The 19,554-nt window shown below is 42.7% G+C and overlaps 1 protein-coding gene across 4 annotated transcripts in view; it reads left to right on the top strand.

Annotated features, from left to right (window-relative positions):
- FNDC1 (fibronectin type III domain containing 1) overlaps positions 1 to 19,554 on the top strand; it is a 112,654-nt gene that overhangs the window by 77,476 nt on the left and 15,624 nt on the right. For all 4 annotated transcript variants that reach the window (XM_059176631.1, XM_059176629.1, XM_059176632.1 and 1 more), the window contains 4 exons: positions 12,264 to 12,332; positions 13,969 to 14,112; positions 16,181 to 16,411; positions 19,322 to 19,430. In XM_059176631.1, coding sequence (XP_059032614.1) covers positions 12,264 to 12,332; positions 13,969 to 14,112; positions 16,181 to 16,411; positions 19,322 to 19,430 — 553 coding nt within the window. The remainder of the gene's footprint in view (positions 1 to 12,263; positions 12,333 to 13,968; positions 14,113 to 16,180; positions 16,412 to 19,321; positions 19,431 to 19,554) is intronic.

Raw genomic sequence — 19,554 nt, 5'->3', positions numbered from 1 at the left:
ACCCCCCGCCCCTTCAAAACCCTCAGATTGTTCTTCAGAGTCCATAGTCTCTCATGGTTCACCTCCCCTTCCAATTTCCTTCAACTCCCATCTCCTCTCCATCTCCCTATGTCCTCCACATTATTTGTTATGCTCCACAAATAAGTGAAACCATATGATAATTGACTCTCTCTGCTTGACTTATTTCGCTCAGCATAATCTCTTCCAGTCCTGTCCATGTTGCTACAAAAGTTGGGTATTCATCCTTTCTGATGGAGGCATAATACTCCATAGTGTATATGGACCACATCTTCCTTATCCATTGGTCTGTTGAAGGGCATCTTGGTTCTTTCCACAATTTGGCGACCGTAGCCATTGGTGCTATAAACATTGGGGTACAGATGACCCTTCTTTTCACTACATCTGTATCTTTGGGGTAAATACCCAGTAGTGCAATGGCAGGGTCATAGGGAAGTTCTATTTTTAATTTCTTGAGGAGTCTCCACACTGTTCTCCAAAGTGGCTGCACCAACTTGCATTCCCACCAACAGTGTAAGAGGGGTCCCCTTTCTCCACATCCCCTCCAACACATGTTGTTTCCCGTCTTGTTAATTTTGGCCATTCTAACTGGTGTAAGGTGGTATCTCAATGTGGTTTTAATTTGAATCTCCCTGATGGCTAGTGATGATGAACATTTTTTCATGTGTCTGATAGCCATTTGTATGTCTTCATTGGAGAAATGTCTGTTCATATCTTCTGCCCATTTTTTGATATGATTCTCTGTTTTGTGTGTGTTGAGTTTGAGAAGTTCTTTATAGATCCTGGATATCAATCTTTTGTCTGTACTGTCATTTGAAAATATCTTCTCCCATTCCTTGGGTTGCCTCTTTGTTTTGTTGACTGTTTCCTTGCTGTGCAGAAGCTTTTGATTTTGATGAAGTCCCAAAAGTTCATTTTCGTTTTTGTTTCCTTTGCCTTTGGAGGCATATCTTGAAAGAAGTTGCTGGGGCTATATAGAAGAGGTTATTGCCTATGTTCTCCTCTAGGATTCTGATGGATTCCTGTCTCATGTTGAGGTCTTTTATCCATTTTGAGTTTATCTTTGTGTATGGTGTAAGAGAATGATTGAGGTTCATTCTTCTACATATAGCTGTCCAATTTTCCCAGCACCATTTATTGAACAGACTGTCTCTTTTCCACTGTGTATTTTTTCCTGCTTTGTTGAAGATTATTTGCCCATAGAGTTGAGGGTCCATATCTGGGCTCTCTACTCTGTTCCACTGGTCTATGTGTCTGTTTTTATGCCAGTACCATGCGGTCCTGGTGATCACAGCTTTGTAGTAAAGCTTGAAATCAGCTAGCGTGATGCCACCAGTTTTATTTTTTTGTTTTTCAACATTTCCTTAGCATTTCGGGGTCTCTTCTGATTCCATACAAATTTTTGGATTATTTGCTCCAGCTCTTTGAAAAATACTGGTGGAATTTTGATTGGAATGGCATTAAAAGTATAGATTGCTCTAGGCAGTATAGACATTTTAACAATGTTTATTCTTCCGATCCAAGAGCATGGAATGGTCTTCCATCTTTTTGTGTCTTCTTTAATTTTTTTCATGAGTGTTCTGTAGTTCTTTGAGTATAGATCCTTTACCTCTTTGGTTAGGTTTATTCCCAGGTATCTTATGGTTCTTGGTGCTATATAAATGGAATTGATTCTCTAATTTCCCTTTCTGTATTTTCATTGTTAGTGTATAAGAAAGCCACTTATTTCTGTACATTGACTTTGTATCCTGCCATATTACTGAATAGCTGTATGAGTTCTAGTAGTTTGGTTGTGGAGTCTTTTGGGTTTTCTGTATAAAGAATCATGTCAACTGCGAAGAGAGAGAGAGTTTGACTTCTTCATTGCCAATTTGGATACCTTTTATTTCTCTTTGTCGTCTGATTGTTGTTGCTAGGACTTCTAATACTATGTTGAACAAGAGTGGTGAGAGTGGGCATCCTTGTCGTGTTTCTGATCTCAACAGGAAGGCTTTGAGCTTTTTCCCATTGAGGATGATATTTGCTGTGGGTCTTTCATAGATAGATTTTATGAAGTTCAGGAATGTTCCCTCTATCCTTATACTTTGAAGTGTTTTAATCAGGAATGGATGATGAATTTTGTCAAATGCTTTTTCTACATCAATTGAGAGGACCATGTGGTTCTTCTCTCTTCTCTAATTGATTTGTTCTATCACATTGATTGATTTGCGAATGTTGAACCATCCTTGTAACCCAGGGATGAATCCCACCTGGTCATAGTGGATTATCTTTTTAATGTGCTGTTGGATCCTGTTTGCTAGGATCTTGTGGAGAATCTTAGCATCCATATTCATCAGTGATATTGGTCTGAAATTCTCCTTTCTGGTTTGGTCTTTGCCTGATTTGGGGATCAGGGTAATGCTGGCTTCATAAAAGGAGTCTGGAGCACTGGGTGTGGTGCAAAAACAATGAATACTGTTACACTGAAAAGAAATAAAAATCAATCAATTAATTAATTAATTAATTTAAAAGATCCTGGAAGTTTTCCTTCTGCTTCAGTTTTTTGAAACAGCTCTAGGAGAATAGGCATTATTTCTTCTTTGAAAGTTTGGTAGAATTCCCCAGGGAATCCGTCAGGTCCTGGGCTCTTTTTTTTGGGGAGGTTTTTGATCACTGCTTCAGTCTCGTTACTAGATATTGGCCTATTCAGGTTGTGAGTTTCTTCCTGGTTCAATTTTGGGAGTTTATAGTTTTCCAGGAATGCATCCATTTCATCTAGGTTGCTTAACTTATTGGCATGTAACTGTTGATAATGACTCCTGATGATTGTTTCTACTTCCTTGGTGTTAGTTGTGATCTCTCCCTTTTCATTCATAATTTTATTAATTTGAGCTTTCTCTCTTTTCTTTTGGATTAGTGTGGCCAATGTTTTATTGATCTTATTGATTCTTTCAAAAAACCAGCTTCTAGTTTCATTGATACGTTCTACTGTATCTGTAGTTTCTACCTCATTGATCTCTGCTCTAATCTTGATTATTTCCCTTCTTATGTATGGAGTTGGTTTGATTTGTTGTTGATTCTCCAGTTCTTTAAGGTGTGGAGACATTTGGTGTATTCTGGATTTTTCTATTTTTTTGAGGGAGGCTTGGATGGCTATATATTTCCCCCTTAGGACTGCCTTTGCTGTATCCCATAGGTTTTGGACTGAAGTGTCTTCATTCTCATTGGTTTCCATGAATTAAGTTCTTCTTTGATCTCCTGGTTGATCCAAGCATTCTTAAGCAAGGTGGTCTTTAGCTTCCAGGTGTTTGAGTTCCTTCCAAACTTTTCCTTGTGATTGAGCTCCAGTTTCAAAGCACTGCGATCTGAGAATATGCAGGGAATAATCTCAGTCTTTTGGTATTGGTTGAATCCTAATTTGTGACCCAGTATGTGGTCTATTCTGGAGAAGGTTCCATGTGCACTTGAGAAGAATGAGTATTCTGTTGTTTTAGGGTGGAATGTCCTGTATATATCTATGAGGTCCATCTGGTTCAATGTGTCATTCAATGCTCTTGTTTCTTTATTGATTTTCTGCTTGGATTATCTGTCTATTACTGAGAGAGGCATGTTAAGATCTCCTACTATTAATGTATTCATATCAATATGACTCTTTATCTTGATTAATAGTTTTCTTATGTAATTGACTGCTCCCATATTGGGGGCATAGATATTTACAATTGTTAGATCATCTTGGTGGATAGTTCCTGTAGAATTATGTAGTGTCCTTCTGTATCTCTGACCAGTCTTTAGTTTAAAATCTAATTTATCTGATATGAGAATTGCTACCCTGGCCTTCTTTTGAGGTCCATTGGCATGAAAGATGCATCTATCCCTTCACTTTCAGTCTGGGTGTATCCTTAGGTTCAAAATGGGTCTCTTGTAGACAACATATGGATGGGTCCTGTTGTTTTATCCAATCTGCAACCCTGTGTCATTTTAGGGGTGCATTTAGGCTATTCACATTGAGAGTGATTATTGATAGATACATTTTTTATTGACATCATGTTGCCTTTGAAGTCTTTCTTTCTGTAGATTGTCTCTATATTTCTGTTCAATGATATTCTTAGGATTTTCCCTCTTTTATAGAACCCCCCTTAATATTTCCTGCAGTGTCAGCTTGGTGGTTGCATACTCTTTTAAGCCTTGCCGGTCTTGGAAACTCTTTATCTCTCCATCCATTTTGAATGTCAGCCTTGCTGGAGAAAATATTATTGGCTGCATGTTCTTCTCATTTAGTGCCCTGAATATATCTTGCCAGCCCTTTCTGCTTGCCAGGTTTCTGTGGACAAGTCTGATGTTATTCTGATGGGCTTTCCTCTGTATGTAAGGAGCCTCTTTGCCCTAGCGGCTTTCAAGAGATTGTATCTACAATTATGATTTTTCAATTTTACTATCAGGTGCCTGGATGTTTTTTTAGAATCTATAATCTTGGGGGAGACCGTTCTGCCTCTAGTACATGAACGCTGGTTCCATTTGCGAGATTGGGAAAATATTCATGGAGAACTTGTTCCACTATATCTTCTAGACTTCTTTCTTTCTCCTCCCCTTCAGGGATTCCAATAATTCTGACGTTGGAACATTTCATGGCATCATTTATTTCCCTGATTCTGTTTTCATGTTTCTAAGCTGTTTGTTCCAGTCTTCCTCCTGATCCTTTCTCTCTGTTTGTCCTCCAGATCACTAATTCTATCTTCTGTCTCAGTTACCCTAGCTTTTAGAGAATTTAGATTAGATTGGAACTCATTGAGAGCATTGTGAACATCATCCCTGGTGGCTTTCAGTTCTGCCCTAATCAATTCCATTTGGTCATCCATGGCTTTCTCCAACCTAACTATTGCCTGGATAATTGTTAGCCTGAATTCCCTTTCTGACATATTGTCTATGTTGATAGACATTAGCTCTGTTGCAGAAGGCCCATCCTCTGTATTTTTCTTGTGTTGGGCATTCCTCCTCCTAGTCATTTTGGTGAGAGATGGCTGAACGGATGTAGCTGGATGTATCGACTGTGGTGCAGTCAGGGTGCACCCTGGAATGCTTCTGAGCAATCAGGAGTCCCCACCCAAATGAAGGGGAAAAAAAAGAGAGAGAGAAAAAGAAAAGAGAGAGAGAGAGACAGGAAAAAAAAAAGAAAGATAAAAGAGAAGGCTCAGCCCAAATGGGCCACAAGGTAAGATTTATGATGTATACAAACAAAAACAGACAAACAAAAAGACTGATAAAAGTATATGACAAGAGAATATATATATATATATATATATATATATATATATATATATATGAATGTCGTCAAAAAGAACCCCAAGTATAAGATTTAGATACTATCAGGACAAACACAGATACACAGAAACACTGGCAGAACTAAAAATAGGAGAGTGGTTATAAGTTCTCAGTGTGGGAGAGGAAGGTTATTTTGATTCTTCTTGGATGTATCCTGATATCTTTGTTAAAGGACTCAACTTTCCTAAGATAAAGGGGGATTAAAAATTGGTTTACCTATAGGAGTAGCATTGATTGGGGAAAGGGGATTACCTTGAAGTTTAACTCTACATGAATGTTAAAAAATAAAAATAAAAAAGAATAAACTAAACTAAACTAAAATTTAAAAAAATTTAAAAATAGAAAAGCAAAAGAAAACATGGGTATATGTATCAAAAAGTTCAGGTTAAAAGGTTATAATGGAATTTGATGTCCTGGACATCTCACTGTGATGGTAAATAGGTTAAAAAGTTATCTATATAAAGAAAAATGAACCAGAATAGTGGGAACGGATTAAAAATAAAAGTTGTATCTATGAGGTAGTCGTGGTTGTTCTCTTGTAGTCTTTTTTATTTTTTCCTTTTTTTTTTTTTTTTCCCCCTAGTTGGCTTTCTGGGGGAGGGGCCTGCCACGTGGGTTTTCAGGCAACGTTCCCTGAGTTAAGTACTCCTGCTCCCCTCAAGGGGGTGGACTCTGAGGAAACCAGTTTTTCAGGCTTTTGTTCTCTGGAGGTTTTTATGTTTGTTTGTTCATTTTTGTTTTTGTTTTTGTTTTCTCTTGCCTTGACAGCTTTTGATGGTTTGGGGAGGTTTGGAGGGAAGCAAACTGCACCTAGACCTCCCTCTCAGAGAGAAGCCTCAGTCTGTTCCCCTGTAAGTGCTCTAGAGCACATAAGTTCCCCCTTGGCCGCTGGCAGAGCACATTCCGAGTTGCGGTCCCGGAGACACAGGAACTCCTGCTTGTACCCAAAACCATGACAGCAGTGGCTGTCTGGGCAGCTCCAGACTGCCAGAAAGGTTCTAAGCAGTGACCGCACACTGAGATTTTCCCACTGGCCTGGGCTGGGAGTGCCTGGTCTTTCTGGGTCCGAGAGCTCCCAGCTGGCACCTGCGCGCACCTCTCTTAGGGGAGAGCGTGGGGTGCAGTTCAGCCTCTTATAGCTCGGCATGGCCCTCAGGTGGGGACTGTAAAAAGTCTGTGCTTGTGCCGGCTGGCAAGGCTCCCAGGCCCTCATGGGAGCCGGACCCCATGCCATCTTGGACGCGCTGGCGGCTCAGGGACCAAGACCTGGTTTCTCCGCTGCACTCTCTCTGGCACAATGCCAGAGGTGGCTGTCCTGGGTCCGGGGACTTAAGCTCCCATCCCTAACCGCCCTGATTCCCACACTTTCCCCTGCGATCCTTTGCTCTTTTTGAGTGCTTTCAACCAGACTCCAAGTTAATGCTGGTCCCCAGTGCAGGGCACTCTTGAATGGGGGTATTACTTTCCAATGGGTCGCTTCTGGAGGCTCCCTCCCGCTTTTGTTTATCTTCCGATATCAGTCCGACGTTCCCACTCCGCTTTACCTGCCCACTGGTGTCTTCTGCCCCCATAGAGATCCAGATGTGTGTAATTCTGATCTCAGGCTGATTTCATGGGTGATCGGAGTTCTTTGGTAGGTAATCAGCTCACTTTAGGATACAGGTTGAAACGGCGCCTCCTCCTACTTCCCCACCATCTTGTCTCCGTCTTCCTCTTCTGGAGATTTTTTTTTTTTTAACTTTATGAAATAAAATGTCTTTTATTACCATGCTTTTATATGACAAATTTCCATTGCTGAGAATTTTCTCCCGATCATCTATTTTTTTTTAAATTTTCAGCATAGCAGTCTACGTTTTTTAATTCATCTCATTGTCTCTTCCAAACTGCTGCTGCTTCCATCAAACATGTTTCTCATTTTGTTTATCGAGCCCTTTATCTCTGCTTTGTTATTTCTTATCTCCATGTTAATGGTCTCACTGATGTCTTCCCCTCTTTTGTAAAGCCCGATGAGTATCCTTATGATCGCTACTTTTGCACTCCATCAGGCATGTTACTTCTATCTGTTTTGCTTAGATCTCTGGCTGTGACCTCATTCTGTTCTTTCATTAGAGATAAATTTATTCATCTTCTCATTTTGTTTAAGTCTCTCTGACTGTTTCTCTGTGTTAGGAAAGTCAATCATGTCTCTTGTTCTAATGGCTTTATGGAGAAGAGGTCCTGTATTACCCTGCAGTACAGGGTCCCCTGTTCATCAGGGCCTGGTGGTTCTGAGAGTATCTTCAATGTGGGTTGCATGTGTTCTGCTCTTGTGTCCTGGCCATGTTATCCTTCAGACCAGCCATCTGCAAAGTCTCTCTTTGCTTGTTGTGAGTCATGTTTGGTTCCTGGCCTAAACATATGAGTTTTGAGGAAGTGTGCTCTGGTCTGCTTGTGAAATGAGACCTGTCACCATCACTGCCAGAACTGAGACCTTGCAAAACTCCCAGGTCAGAAGATGTGATACTGGCAGTGATTTGAGCTGATCTTCCAGTGGAGGGGATCTGCCATGCTGGACCTGAAGAAACTGTGAGTTGGGGAATGGCAGTTCTTCCAGGGGGTTGGGGCTTGGTGTAAACAAGTTAGGAACCCAGTGTTGGCACTGTGCTGGTTCCTGCAAGTAGCCCTGTGCTTATGCGGAGGGGTGGGAGAGGGACACGATGCCTGCCAGTTCCTTTGCTCCTGGAGTGGTCTGTCTGTGAATGCCGTCTCTCTGGGATGCAGTCTGAGATGAGTGAATAGCCTCCTCATTGTGTGCTCCAGGTGAGCTTCGGATCACGGTTTCCAGACTGCATGTCATGCTGTTTGCCCAGCCTTCTCTATAAGGGCAGCCTTAAGACCCTCTGGGTTCTCCCAGAGCCAAGCCCGCTGACCTTTAAAACTTTAGGCTTGAAGGCCTCCTGGTTGTCAGAAGTCACAAAATTTGGCCTCTCTCACTTTCTAAGCCAATTGCTATGGGGGTTCATTTTTCCCATGCACTTCCCTGTGTGCGAGTCCATCTCTTGCCTTTCTCTGTGACCATGGCTCCCTTCCCACCACAGAAGCCATGATCTGTTTCTCTTCCAAGCTGCATCTCTGCACTTCTGATCTTCTCCCATGTGGGCTCCTCTCTCCCTTTAGTTGCGGAACTTGTTCTGCCAATCTTCAGGTTGGTTTCTGGGGTGTTCAGAATATTTGATAGTTATCTAGTTGTATTCACGGGACACATTCCCGAGGGTCCTCCTACTCCACTGCCATCTGTCCCTCCCCTTCATCATGCTTCCTAGATTTGCTCCATTCCCTCCTGTTGGCCCAATACTCTTTGTTATTCTTTATGGGCTTCCTTCCACCAGCCCCCACTTGCCTGGGGATACCACACATAGTCCCAGTTTCTTTCATCATTGGAATGAAACTTGCCAGGGCCAATGCTGGAGAGAGGCAATGGAGCAAGCATCTTGGGTGGGAATTAGTTTCTAAAGATGGCTTATAATTTGAAAATCAGTCCAAATTACTCTGGAAAATCCTGTGCATTATCTATGAAATACAGTGGAGTTTGTTATTTGTTGCTGAAACAACTCTTAGTGGCGTTGATAATTTATTTTGTAAATGCTGTAATGATACTGAAAGCAGAGAGATGCTTTCAGTAAGAAGCTCTGACGTCAGCTGAGGGACAGTCCCAAGGCTCTCCCTCACACATGAACTGCAGAACCATCTGTATCTTGTCTCCTCTTACTCTGCTCTCAGGTTTGTGTTTTTCTCATAGCTTTTCTCTTTTGTTGTATTTAGTGAAGTCCATAATGTACACTCACAAGTGCTGGGGCTCCATGTGTACATAGTCGGTATTAAGCAACTGACACTTAGCCATAGCACTTTGTAGGTCAGTAGTCTCAAATGTTTGTTGTGGTAGTGCTTATGATCTAGCACCTACATTAGTGATCAGCAAATGAATACCTGTCCTTCAAGACCCCTGCTCCACAATCCCACCTAGTCACCCATTTGTTATTATATACCACTGGTGAAGTCCTAAAATTTTGTTTCTAACCCTCCGATTTTATTTTATTTTTTTAAAGATTTTATTTATTTATTTGACTGAGAGAGAGATCACAAGTAGACAGAGAGGCAGGCAGAGAGAGAGGGAGAATCAGGCTCCCTGCTGAACAGAGAGCCTTGTTCTTTGTTCTCTGTTCTCTGATCATGCGGGGCTTGATCCCAGGACCCTGAGATCATGACCTGAGCCGAAGGCAGAGGCTTAACCCACTGCACTGCCCAGGTGCCCCTAGCCCTCCAATTTTAAAATCATTTTTTCAGATCTCAAAGTCTTGGCTCCCCTGGTTAAATCATGCACTCTTTTCCTTTAAAACACTGCTTTAAAATAACATTCTAGGAATAACCTTGTGTCATTCAACAATTCCAGTAATTCAAGCAGTATTTACGTACTTCCTCATTTGTTATGCATGCCATATGTGTATGTATATTCCTGGAAGCATATTATATGCTTGTTTTCAGTGTTTTGTTGCTTTTACTCTTCTCGCTTTCTTGCCATACACACATGCACACACACGCGTGCACGCGCGCGCGCACACACACACACACACACACACACACATTTTTTTTTTTTTTTTTGCTTGATCTGATTCCCCCATTAAATAACAAATTCTTTGCAGTAAAGACAGTGCCTTCTGCTCATCTCACATTCTTCATGGTACCTTATTATTTGTCTTTGGGTATCTAAGCACTTAATCTATAGGCACTTTCCATTTTTCTAACTCACAAGTAAAAGCCAGTGGTCTTTGTTTTTCAGGTTCCATTTCTACAGTGGATCAGATGCTATCATGCATGTGTGGCAATGTGTGGAAATTGAACATCTTCAATAATTTGTAACATGATCTTGGGCCATTAAAGAAAAACATCAGTCATTATGGAAAATGAGTCCGCTCACTCACAGCTCACTCTGAAAACAGAAAATACAAGGAGAATAATTGAAAATTCACTTGAGCTGGACAAACTTTATAATTCACGAATATCCTTGGCTTTCAAAGGGCTATCTTACCTTTTCTTTAAACTTCTACTCAGAATTTTTTTTTATAGTTTTGTTAAATATCTCTGGAGCCAAGACCCTAATTCTTTGGTGATAGCTTGCACTCCATTTTTTTTCATAACCATTTGGGTAAACCACTCAGAGAATGAACCATACTACTATGTTGGTGCCTGCCAGCTGTGGCTCTTTCGTGTGAAAAGCTGGAAGCTTTTGACAATGATGCTGAGTTGACGTATAAAGTATCTAATTTTATGTAGTTCCCAATGCTTCAAAATGGCAATCAGGTGGGACAAATTCTGAGGGTCAATTAAAAAAAAAAAACAAAAAAACTCACTTTCTTCCATCTGGAATTTACTTTTACTTGGAGCCAAGATGGTGCTATTTTAGGAAAATTATGCCTGACTTTATTTGAGCTTAAGTGGAAGAAAAAAAAAAAAAAAGAGCACCAAATCACTCAGTAGAATGTTTACTTTTGCCAGAAGACTTAGAAGACACTCATTCAAGAAGTGGTCCCAGTCTGTAGGTAAAAGGCATGGTCTCTGTGGCCTGCTGTGTGCACTGCACTGTTCCAGTACAGGAATTCCACTCCACAGTGAGAATCCAGCAAAGAAATGCGATCCTTTTCCCTTTTCTTCTTTGCTTTTGGGTTGCAACAGTTATACAATTTATTCATTTTTGGTCTGGCTAAAAATAAAAGAAAAAGAAATGAATGTGAACCAAGAATGGAGAAAAAGAAGACCATGTTCTTAAAAGTTCAATTGACAAGGGAAGGAAAATGGCACCCAAGGAAGCAATGGCCAAATAGCCCCAAACCGGGTGGTGTGAACTTGAAAACCGATTTGAACCACCCCAGAAGTGATTCCTCTTGGATCCAAGAGTATTGACGTTGGACTAACCTAGGAAAAATTATGCCTTTTTTTAAAATAAAGATTTTGTTTATTTATTTGATAGAGAGAGATCATAAGTAGGCAGAGAGGCAGGTAGAGAGAGAAGGGGAAGCAGGCTCCCCATCAAGCAGAGAGCCCAATGCAGGGCTCAATCCCAGAACCCTGAGATCATGACCTGAGCCGAAGACAGAGGCTTTAACCCACTGAGCCACCCAGCTGCCCGGAAAAATATGTCTTAATAGCTGTTCTTGAAATGACAGTCCTGAGCCCTGAAGGGTGGTTAGTAATTTACAACTTCTGTCCTGCTGACATCCATTGGCCCCATCAGAACACACCGAGGGTCCCCACCTAAATGGCAAAGCAGGTGCTAGAGCATCTCATAGGCCCTGGGCTGCGGGCTTCCTACCAGAGAGGGTGTGGGGTTAGAAGCGAAGTAGTGAGGCACAGGTCATTCACATTGGTGTGGTTTGCCAACATAGAATCTGGGAGAGGCAGGAAATCAACCTGCTTCCAGAATATGTGATTGTGGCAAGATTGAGGGGGTAAAGAATATGAAGACCTAATAAACAAGGGAGGTCGCAGGTGGAGGGATGCCCCCCTGAGCAGCAGTTTCCCACCCCACTGCTTTCTGAGAATGTGTGTTCTCAGGCCTGTGACTGCTGGCCTGGGGCCCTTCTCACGGCCTCCTGAGAGCTCCCTGGGCAGGCAGGTGAGTGAGCACTGTGTGTGGTAGGGAGGTCAGAAGGTGCTTTGTGCCAGAAAGTGGGTGTGCTAGTGGGTGGCTTTCCTCCGATCGCCAGGGGGCATTCAGGGTTCCCGCCCCTGAATGTAAAGGAAAGGCAATCTGGATTTCCTGTCTGGGTTCTAATGCTCTCCCTTCTGAGAAAGCGGGCGACTCTGGCCTGGCCACTGACCTCTGAGGAAGGATGGTGGGGACTGGACGCTCTGCCCGGGGACACGGCTCCCAGCCACTGAGAGGAAACTTTCCTTCCTTTTCTCTTCACTAGATGAATTCTCAGGACTGGAGACTGACACCGCAATGCCCACAGAAGAGGCATACGTTATCTATGACGAAGGTACCCACTGATTTTTACAGTTTGGATGTGGACAGTTTCTCTCACTTTAATTACTACGTGGATGATCTCAGTTTTCCAAGTGTCTCTCAGAACTCTGGGCTGCATGGTAATGCTCAGGGAAGGCGGTTGTACCCTAGCTTCCAAGTTAGCCCCTACTGCTATTTGATCCAAAGGAAAACTGTGAGTTTCATATGTGAATGAAGCCTGCACGCGAGCACCTTTGTCCCCCGTTCTCTCCCTGCCCCCTGGAGCTCTGGAGCTGCTTGTCTGGGCCTCTACTTCCACCACCCCTTGTGACCTGACTTGGTTTACCCCATGACTCCGCTTCCTCTGTTGGCTCCTCTCACTGTTCTTTTTCCTCTCCTTTCCTAATTGTGTTTAAAAAACGCAGTGCTGTGGGGGCGCCTGGGCGGCTCATTCAGCTGAGCATCTGACTCTTGATTTGGCCTCAGGTCATGATCTCAGTGTTGGAACCATCAAGCCCTGCCTGGAACTCCACACCGGGCGTGGAGCCTGCTTGGGTTTCTCTCCCTTCCTCTGCCCCTCCCCCTCCACCCACCCCCTGCTCATGTGCATGCCTGCGCTGTCTCACTCTCTAAAAAGGAAAAGGAAGGAAGGAAAAGAAAGAAAGAAGGAAGGAAGGAAGGAAGAGAGAAAAAGAAAGAAATGCAGTGCTATGCAGGGTTTTTTTTTTTTTAATCACAAAATCTTTTCAAGCAGGTTTTATAAGCTTATAAGACTGAGAATATAATATGCTTTGGGTAGAATCTGGAGCCAGTGCAGTTAGTCTACGTATGACCCTGTGGCCCTGTGATGGTTCTGTCTGTTTTATAAATTGTCTCTGCAATTTTCCTGTGGGCATTTTGTCTGCATGGCAGGGCTGGCCTTTGATACTCAGGATATTCTCACTTTTGTGCTTCCTTGTCTGCCATTATCTGTAACTCCAGGGGCCCCCAAACCCCGATGTGAGAATAATGTCACCTTTGATGCAGTCATTGTAAAGCTTGAAAATGGGTTCATCCCACAGTTTAAGAAAAAACTGACTTAAAAGAAAAACAACAGATGTCAGGAGAAAAAGAAGAGTTTCTTAGCACCTCTGAAAACATTAAGCTCCATTCTTACTTTCTTTTTATTTTTGAGTGGTTGAAAGGGAGCAGAGTTTTCTTTTTTAAATGTTAAAGGATTAGTTTTTTAAGAGGATTCATTGCACCCAGTCCTCAGGAAAGAAGCCCATACCCAGAAGGTAAATTTAAAAAAAAAAAAATCAAGTTTATTTTCTGATGTGACTCTTTCATGGCTCTAAAAGAGAAAAATATTTAGATACAGAATGTCCGGGGGCCAGTAGCAGGAGCGTGCTAAACTGGATGAATCCTAAGGTTCTGTCCAGCTCTGAGTATAAAGCCTCATTTTTCTGCTCGATGTGTTTCATTTCCCTCTTCCCTTCTTTTATCTGTAGCTGCTTCTCTGAGGGGATTGAAGTAGGAGGGATATTTTTTCATTGGGAACAAATTAGGTTCAGGCATAGCATTTATTTTGGAGGGGTGTGTGCATGTGTGCTTTAATCTTGAGTTGAATTTCGAGAAGGTATGCCCCTTTTCTGGAGGAGCCCAATTACAAAGCCTTTATATCATTTCAGATTATGAATTTGAGACCTCAAGGCCACCGACCACCACCAGGCCCTCCACCACGGCTGCGGTGCCCGAGGTCATCTCACCAGAAGGCTCCATTAGCTCCTTTCCCGGAGAAGAGTTCGATTTGGCTGGAAAGAAACGATTTGTTGGTAAATAGAATTTCCTTTGTCAGAGAAGTATGGGTTTTAACTTTTTTCTTTGAGGAAGAGCATAACCAATTTCTTGACTTGGCCAAGGCAGCACATTTGGAGCAGAAGCTTTCCCAGAGTGAAGTTTCCATTCAGGGTGACTCCGTGAGTCAGTCCTGCTGGAAGGCATATTAGCTTGCTTTCTGCAGGAGTCATGGGAATGGGGTTGGCAGGAGAACATCTGGTATCCAATCAAGTAGAGCTTCAAGAGTCTGCCTCGTGTAGACCAAGTAAGAATACTTGTAAACATCTTCAGGAGCAGAGAACATGACTGTTTGTGTTCTAGCAACTTTTCCAAGTTGGGGCTTCCACTGAGACTCACCTATACATTGTTAAGTTCTCCCTCAAAGATGAGCAGCTTACTGAATTGAGCTACTCATACATCTTAAGGTACCATAGAGCCAAAGCGGGTTTTCTTCTGTTGTTTCCTAATTTTCATTAGCCTTGGGGACTAGGAATCTAGACGCTTAATTGACTCTTCCTTCTCAGTTATTAAACAATTTCAAGAAGAAATTCTATTTCGCTACACTGTGCTTCACTCCCTTTGGGAGTCTTCTTTTCCCATGCCCTTAATGAACTTCACTAACGAGACAGTTAGATTAGTACACTACAGAGCGGAAAAAAATATTACCAAGTGGAGACAGGCAACAGCTTAAACTAATATCACACTTTTCTGTTTCCAAAACAAATGTTCTGCCATAAGCAGAGAAAAGTGCTTGCCAGCCAAGATGTAGTCTTGAGTGTCTAAATCTCATGTGCTTGAAGAACAAGAACTATTAATTTGAGGTAGCATTCCTGAGGCAAGCACTCATGCTGGCCCCTGGCATTAAGCAGACTGAATTTGCTGAATGTTCTGGTCCGTCCTCTCTGTGGCTCCAGGACAGAAATGAAAATGCTTTCAGCACTATTGTTTGCTGTTCCACAGAACTCTTCTCAAGACTGAAAGGCTTACTATTGTCTGGCTATTTTTTTTTTTTTTAATGTTTGTAAACTCTTCAAAGCATAGTACATTACTCCCCAGAACTACCTGATTAGATCCATCAACAAGCTCTCAAGGTCTAATTTTATACAAATTACTGGATATTAGAGGGTCTAAAATTTGCTTTTAGTCTCAGTGGCCACCAAGAATGAGAACCTATGCCAAAAGATGCAGTGGGACATTTAGAAAGTTTTAGAAATTGTTACTTGAAAAGACTTCAGAGTTTTGCATATATGAAGCCCCAGCTCCAACTCCTTGACATTTCTGCTTCTTACAGAGCATTTATAATAAAGAAGTGTGGGCTGGAGGTAGAGTCTTGTTTGAGCCTCGTTTTGTGGGCCCTCTCAGCATGAGTTGGCTCACCTGGAACATGGAATATCTGTCCATGTCCTGCTTTATTCCCAGGGCTCTTGTATCCACTGAGATAATGTGTGTAGAAAACCATGAACCTGTCCATAAATGTGAGTAGCTGTATTGTACTTAGCAGTAATGTTGTAAAGGCTGTTGCACAGGCCTGGCCTTGTGCAAATATCCTGGATGATCTGGGTATCTCTGAAGCTCTAGAGAAGACCACCATGACTCGAGGCTAGAAGGTGCACGTCCTCATCAGGGTATTTTTTTTTTCCTGGTTCCAGCACAGTTTAGAAGGTGAACAGTGCCAAGAGAGCTCTAGTTAAGTGTCAGCTGGGCCCGATTCATACCTTTCCAAACATCTGGGCATACAAATGGTGGAATGCTGCAGACTTATATGACATTCATTTATAGTTTGGGGGTCCTTCAAAATTACTTTGAAGACCCAGCCATTGATATTGATGGGGAGACCAATCTTCTGAAACTTCTGGATTGGAAGATGTAAATGTGTGGATCCACTGAGGAGAGCTAAGGATGTGTTTATGAGTTTATCATCAGGGCTGAGGGGCTGATGGTGCTGGAGCCTCTGTATAACAGGGAAAGACTGGATGGTGGGTCTGCTCCATCCAGCAGACATTCTGTTTCTGCCTCTAGAGAAAGTTTTCAACAATACAGTTGGGTATCTCTTTTCTTTTCCAGCTCCTTATGTGACATACCTAAGTAAAGACCCATCAGCCCCATGTTCTCTGACTGATGCTCTGGATCACTTCCAAGTGGATAGCCTGGATGAAATCATTCCAAATGACATGAGGAAGAATGACCTGCCTCCGCAGCATCCCCCCCGCAACATCACTGTGGTCGCCATGGAAGGCTGCCACTCATTTGTCATTGTGGACTGGGACAAAGCTACCCCAGGAGATATAGTAACAGGTGTGTCCAAGGCCGATGCTCAGAGTTCTCATTGACTGTAGGTGGAAAATACGGACTATAAGGGATGAATGGGTGATGGATAAGTGGATGGATGGGTGGGTGGGTGGATGGATGGGTGGACTGGATGTATGAAGGCAAATGCCTCCTTTCAAAAGGATGACATACAGGCCACAGGGAAGCCTTGTGAGGTAGTATGAAGAATACCAGGTGGAAGTCAAAAGTCCTGAATCTTAGTCCCACATTGGTTTGTATGACCTTGAACTAGCTGCTTCATCTCTCTGGACTTTGGTTCCTTCCTATGCAAAATATGATTCCATCTCTAACATTCTGTAATCCCACAAATGGTCACAGAGTCCACATAGCCACTTGCAAGGTCAGACCCTGCAGCACAGGCCCTGAAAGACTTCTTAATGTGCACTGTCCTGTGGAAAAGTCAACCCTGAGACCAAGATTCTGCCTCTGGACTTAATTCAGATGCGGCTCCTGTATTATCCTGTAGAAGATGTGTTTCTGAACCACGTTCTCTTGTTAATACGAATCCCAAGGAGTACAAAGCTCCCTGGAGATTTCGGTCTCATCACATCATCATGTACCCTACACCTCATCCGAAACCAAACCTTAGTACTCCTATCACAGGTACTCATGTCCCTGGTATAAATAATACAGAGGAGGTATTTCCGGGGACTTGGGCATTCCCAGTTTGAAGCTGTGTCTGCTAAATTGATGACCATGGAACATTTCAGTCATGACAGCCCTGCCAGTTGCAGGCAGAACAACAGATCAAACATAGCACCAGCCGTTGTTACCTACAGTATCACGGGAAGCACACATGGCTTGATGTCACTGTTAGCAGAGGAGGAAACCCTGTCGAGGGAGCAGGAGCGCTTCATGAGTTCTCACACAATATGTGTTGAAAGAAGAGAAGAATGAACTCCAGGGAACAGTGTGGAAAGGGCTACGGAGCCCAGTGCACCTGTTTCTGATATGCCCGTTGGTTAGCTGTGTGCCTCTAATCCACTCTCTTTATGTCACCAAAATGACTCTTGTGGAAAGTAATCAGCAGCCACAGGTTGTTAAATAAAGTAGCTTCCCTCATAGATGCATTCGATGCTGTTAACATTTTCCTCCCCCTAAACTTGTGACCTGTTTCTTTCAATCTCTGAGTCATTCTCATAGGCTTATCTGTGAGACAGACATTTAATGCCCCAGAATCAAGTGTTGGAACTTCTCAGGGCATGGTCTCAACTCCTCTTTCCTTTTTACTCCATCTCTTCTCCCTCCAGGATCTTACCCAGGAACATAGTTTTAATTCATCCTGGAGATGAGTCCTTGGTTTATAGCTCAAGGCTAAGCCTATCTCTCCTCCGAGCTTCAAACACAAACCAAATGGGCACTTGATATCATCACTAGAATGTCTCCAAAGCATCTCAGACAGCATATCCAAAATCAGACTTATGATCCTTCTGATTCCCAAACCTACTCATCTGAGTTTCCTATCTCAGAGAATGACCCTATTCTTCACCCTTTTTCTGTAAGCATGGGATTGTCTTCAAATCTTCTTAATTTCCCCTACCATATTCAATTCATCACTGAATCCTATCAGTTTTACCTTCCACGTTTCTCATGAACCCATCCATTTCTCTCCATTAACTACCAAGTTAACCTTAGTTGTTGCCATCTGTCCCTTGGATATTACAGTAGCCAGCTGGCTAGACCACCCAATCCACATCCCATACCTGACCCATTTCACTGTGCACCAGAGGGAGGCATTGAAAGCAGTCTGGTGGTGGGTATTATAGAGGGCACGTATTGCAGGGAGCATTGGGTGTGGTGCATAAACAATGAACCTTGGAACACTGAAAAAACAAGAAAACAAAAAGCAGTCCGGTTGTGCCACCTTGTAATGTCTTCCCCTTTATTTTAGAATGAAAAGTAAAAACCTGCATGACTCAAGGGCACTGAATATTTCCGTTTCATGCCTCTTCAGTTTCATATCATGCTTTAATGGTTCTGTAAGACTCAGTTTTCTCTTGTGTCAAAATGGGGATAGAGATGTCAACATACTAGGAATAGGAGAATTAATCAAAATAAAACTTGGTTGAATGTGTTTGGAATGTTTGACACATGGGAAATTCCTGATGGATGTTTTCTTCCTTTGTGTATAACATGGGAGACTGTAGAGGATGCGCTGAGCCATGACTTCACTTGGCCTTCCGAGGTCTCCTTGAAGGCTGGGCAGATGTCAGGGCCCGCTGGGGTCCATTCATAGCAGAGAAGGCAGAAGGCGCTGCCTGACTTCTGTCACTAGACATCAAGGTCAAGGGCAGGCAAAGATATTCAACAACTAGCAATCAAGGGAGAGCCTTCACCAACTGGGTGAGGAGACCACTGCAAATCTGGAGTCTTCCAGTCCCACATACACATGCTAGTGCACGTTTGTGCATACACAAACACACACACACACACAACATTTGCTATCAACAGTTTTGTCATTTTGTGTAAGGACAATTGTATACATCTCTGACAAGAAATTCTTAAATATTTCCATGGAGGTCACTGCTTTTTCTTCCACTGTCTTTTTCTCTGTGCTGTCAAGGTCAGTTGAGGTGATTAGTTCTGAGGAAATGAAGGCGGCCGGGAAATGTGGGAGATAAAGAGAAGGAAGAGAAGTAGGGAACGAGCAGTTGTCAAGAAGTGTGTTTAATTTTATTATCCACATCTGAATTCATCAGAAGTTTCCATTATACCGATCTAGACACAACATTGAGGTTGCTCCCGTTCTTGAACTTTACCCTCAGACGGCAATGCCTCTGTGCCATGGCCTCCTCCCCATCCCCCTCCATCAGGCACGCCTCTTGGGTGATGTGGTTCCTTGATGCTCAGTGGATCCTTCTGTATCTCCATCTGCAGGTTACCTGGTTTACAGTGCATCCTATGAAGACTTCATTAGGAACAAGTGGTCCACTCAAGCTTCCTCAGTAACTCATTTGCCCATTGAGAACCTGAAGCCAAACACAAGGTATGATGTGTCAGTCATTAAAGAAAGAGAGAGAGAAAGACCTGTGTGCAGGGTCACAGGTATCCTCAGGTTAGAAATGAAAAGGTTGATGAAAAGGTTTTATGATTTCTTTTGTAGTCTCTGT

The sequence above is a fragment of the Mustela lutreola genome, chromosome 6, assembly GCF_030435805.1.
Source record: "Mustela lutreola isolate mMusLut2 chromosome 6, mMusLut2.pri, whole genome shotgun sequence".
NCBI classification, from domain to species: Eukaryota; Metazoa; Chordata; class Mammalia; order Carnivora; family Mustelidae; genus Mustela; species Mustela lutreola.
Note: the sequence above shows the minus strand (reverse complement) of the source record. Positions and strands in the feature narration are given on the sequence as shown.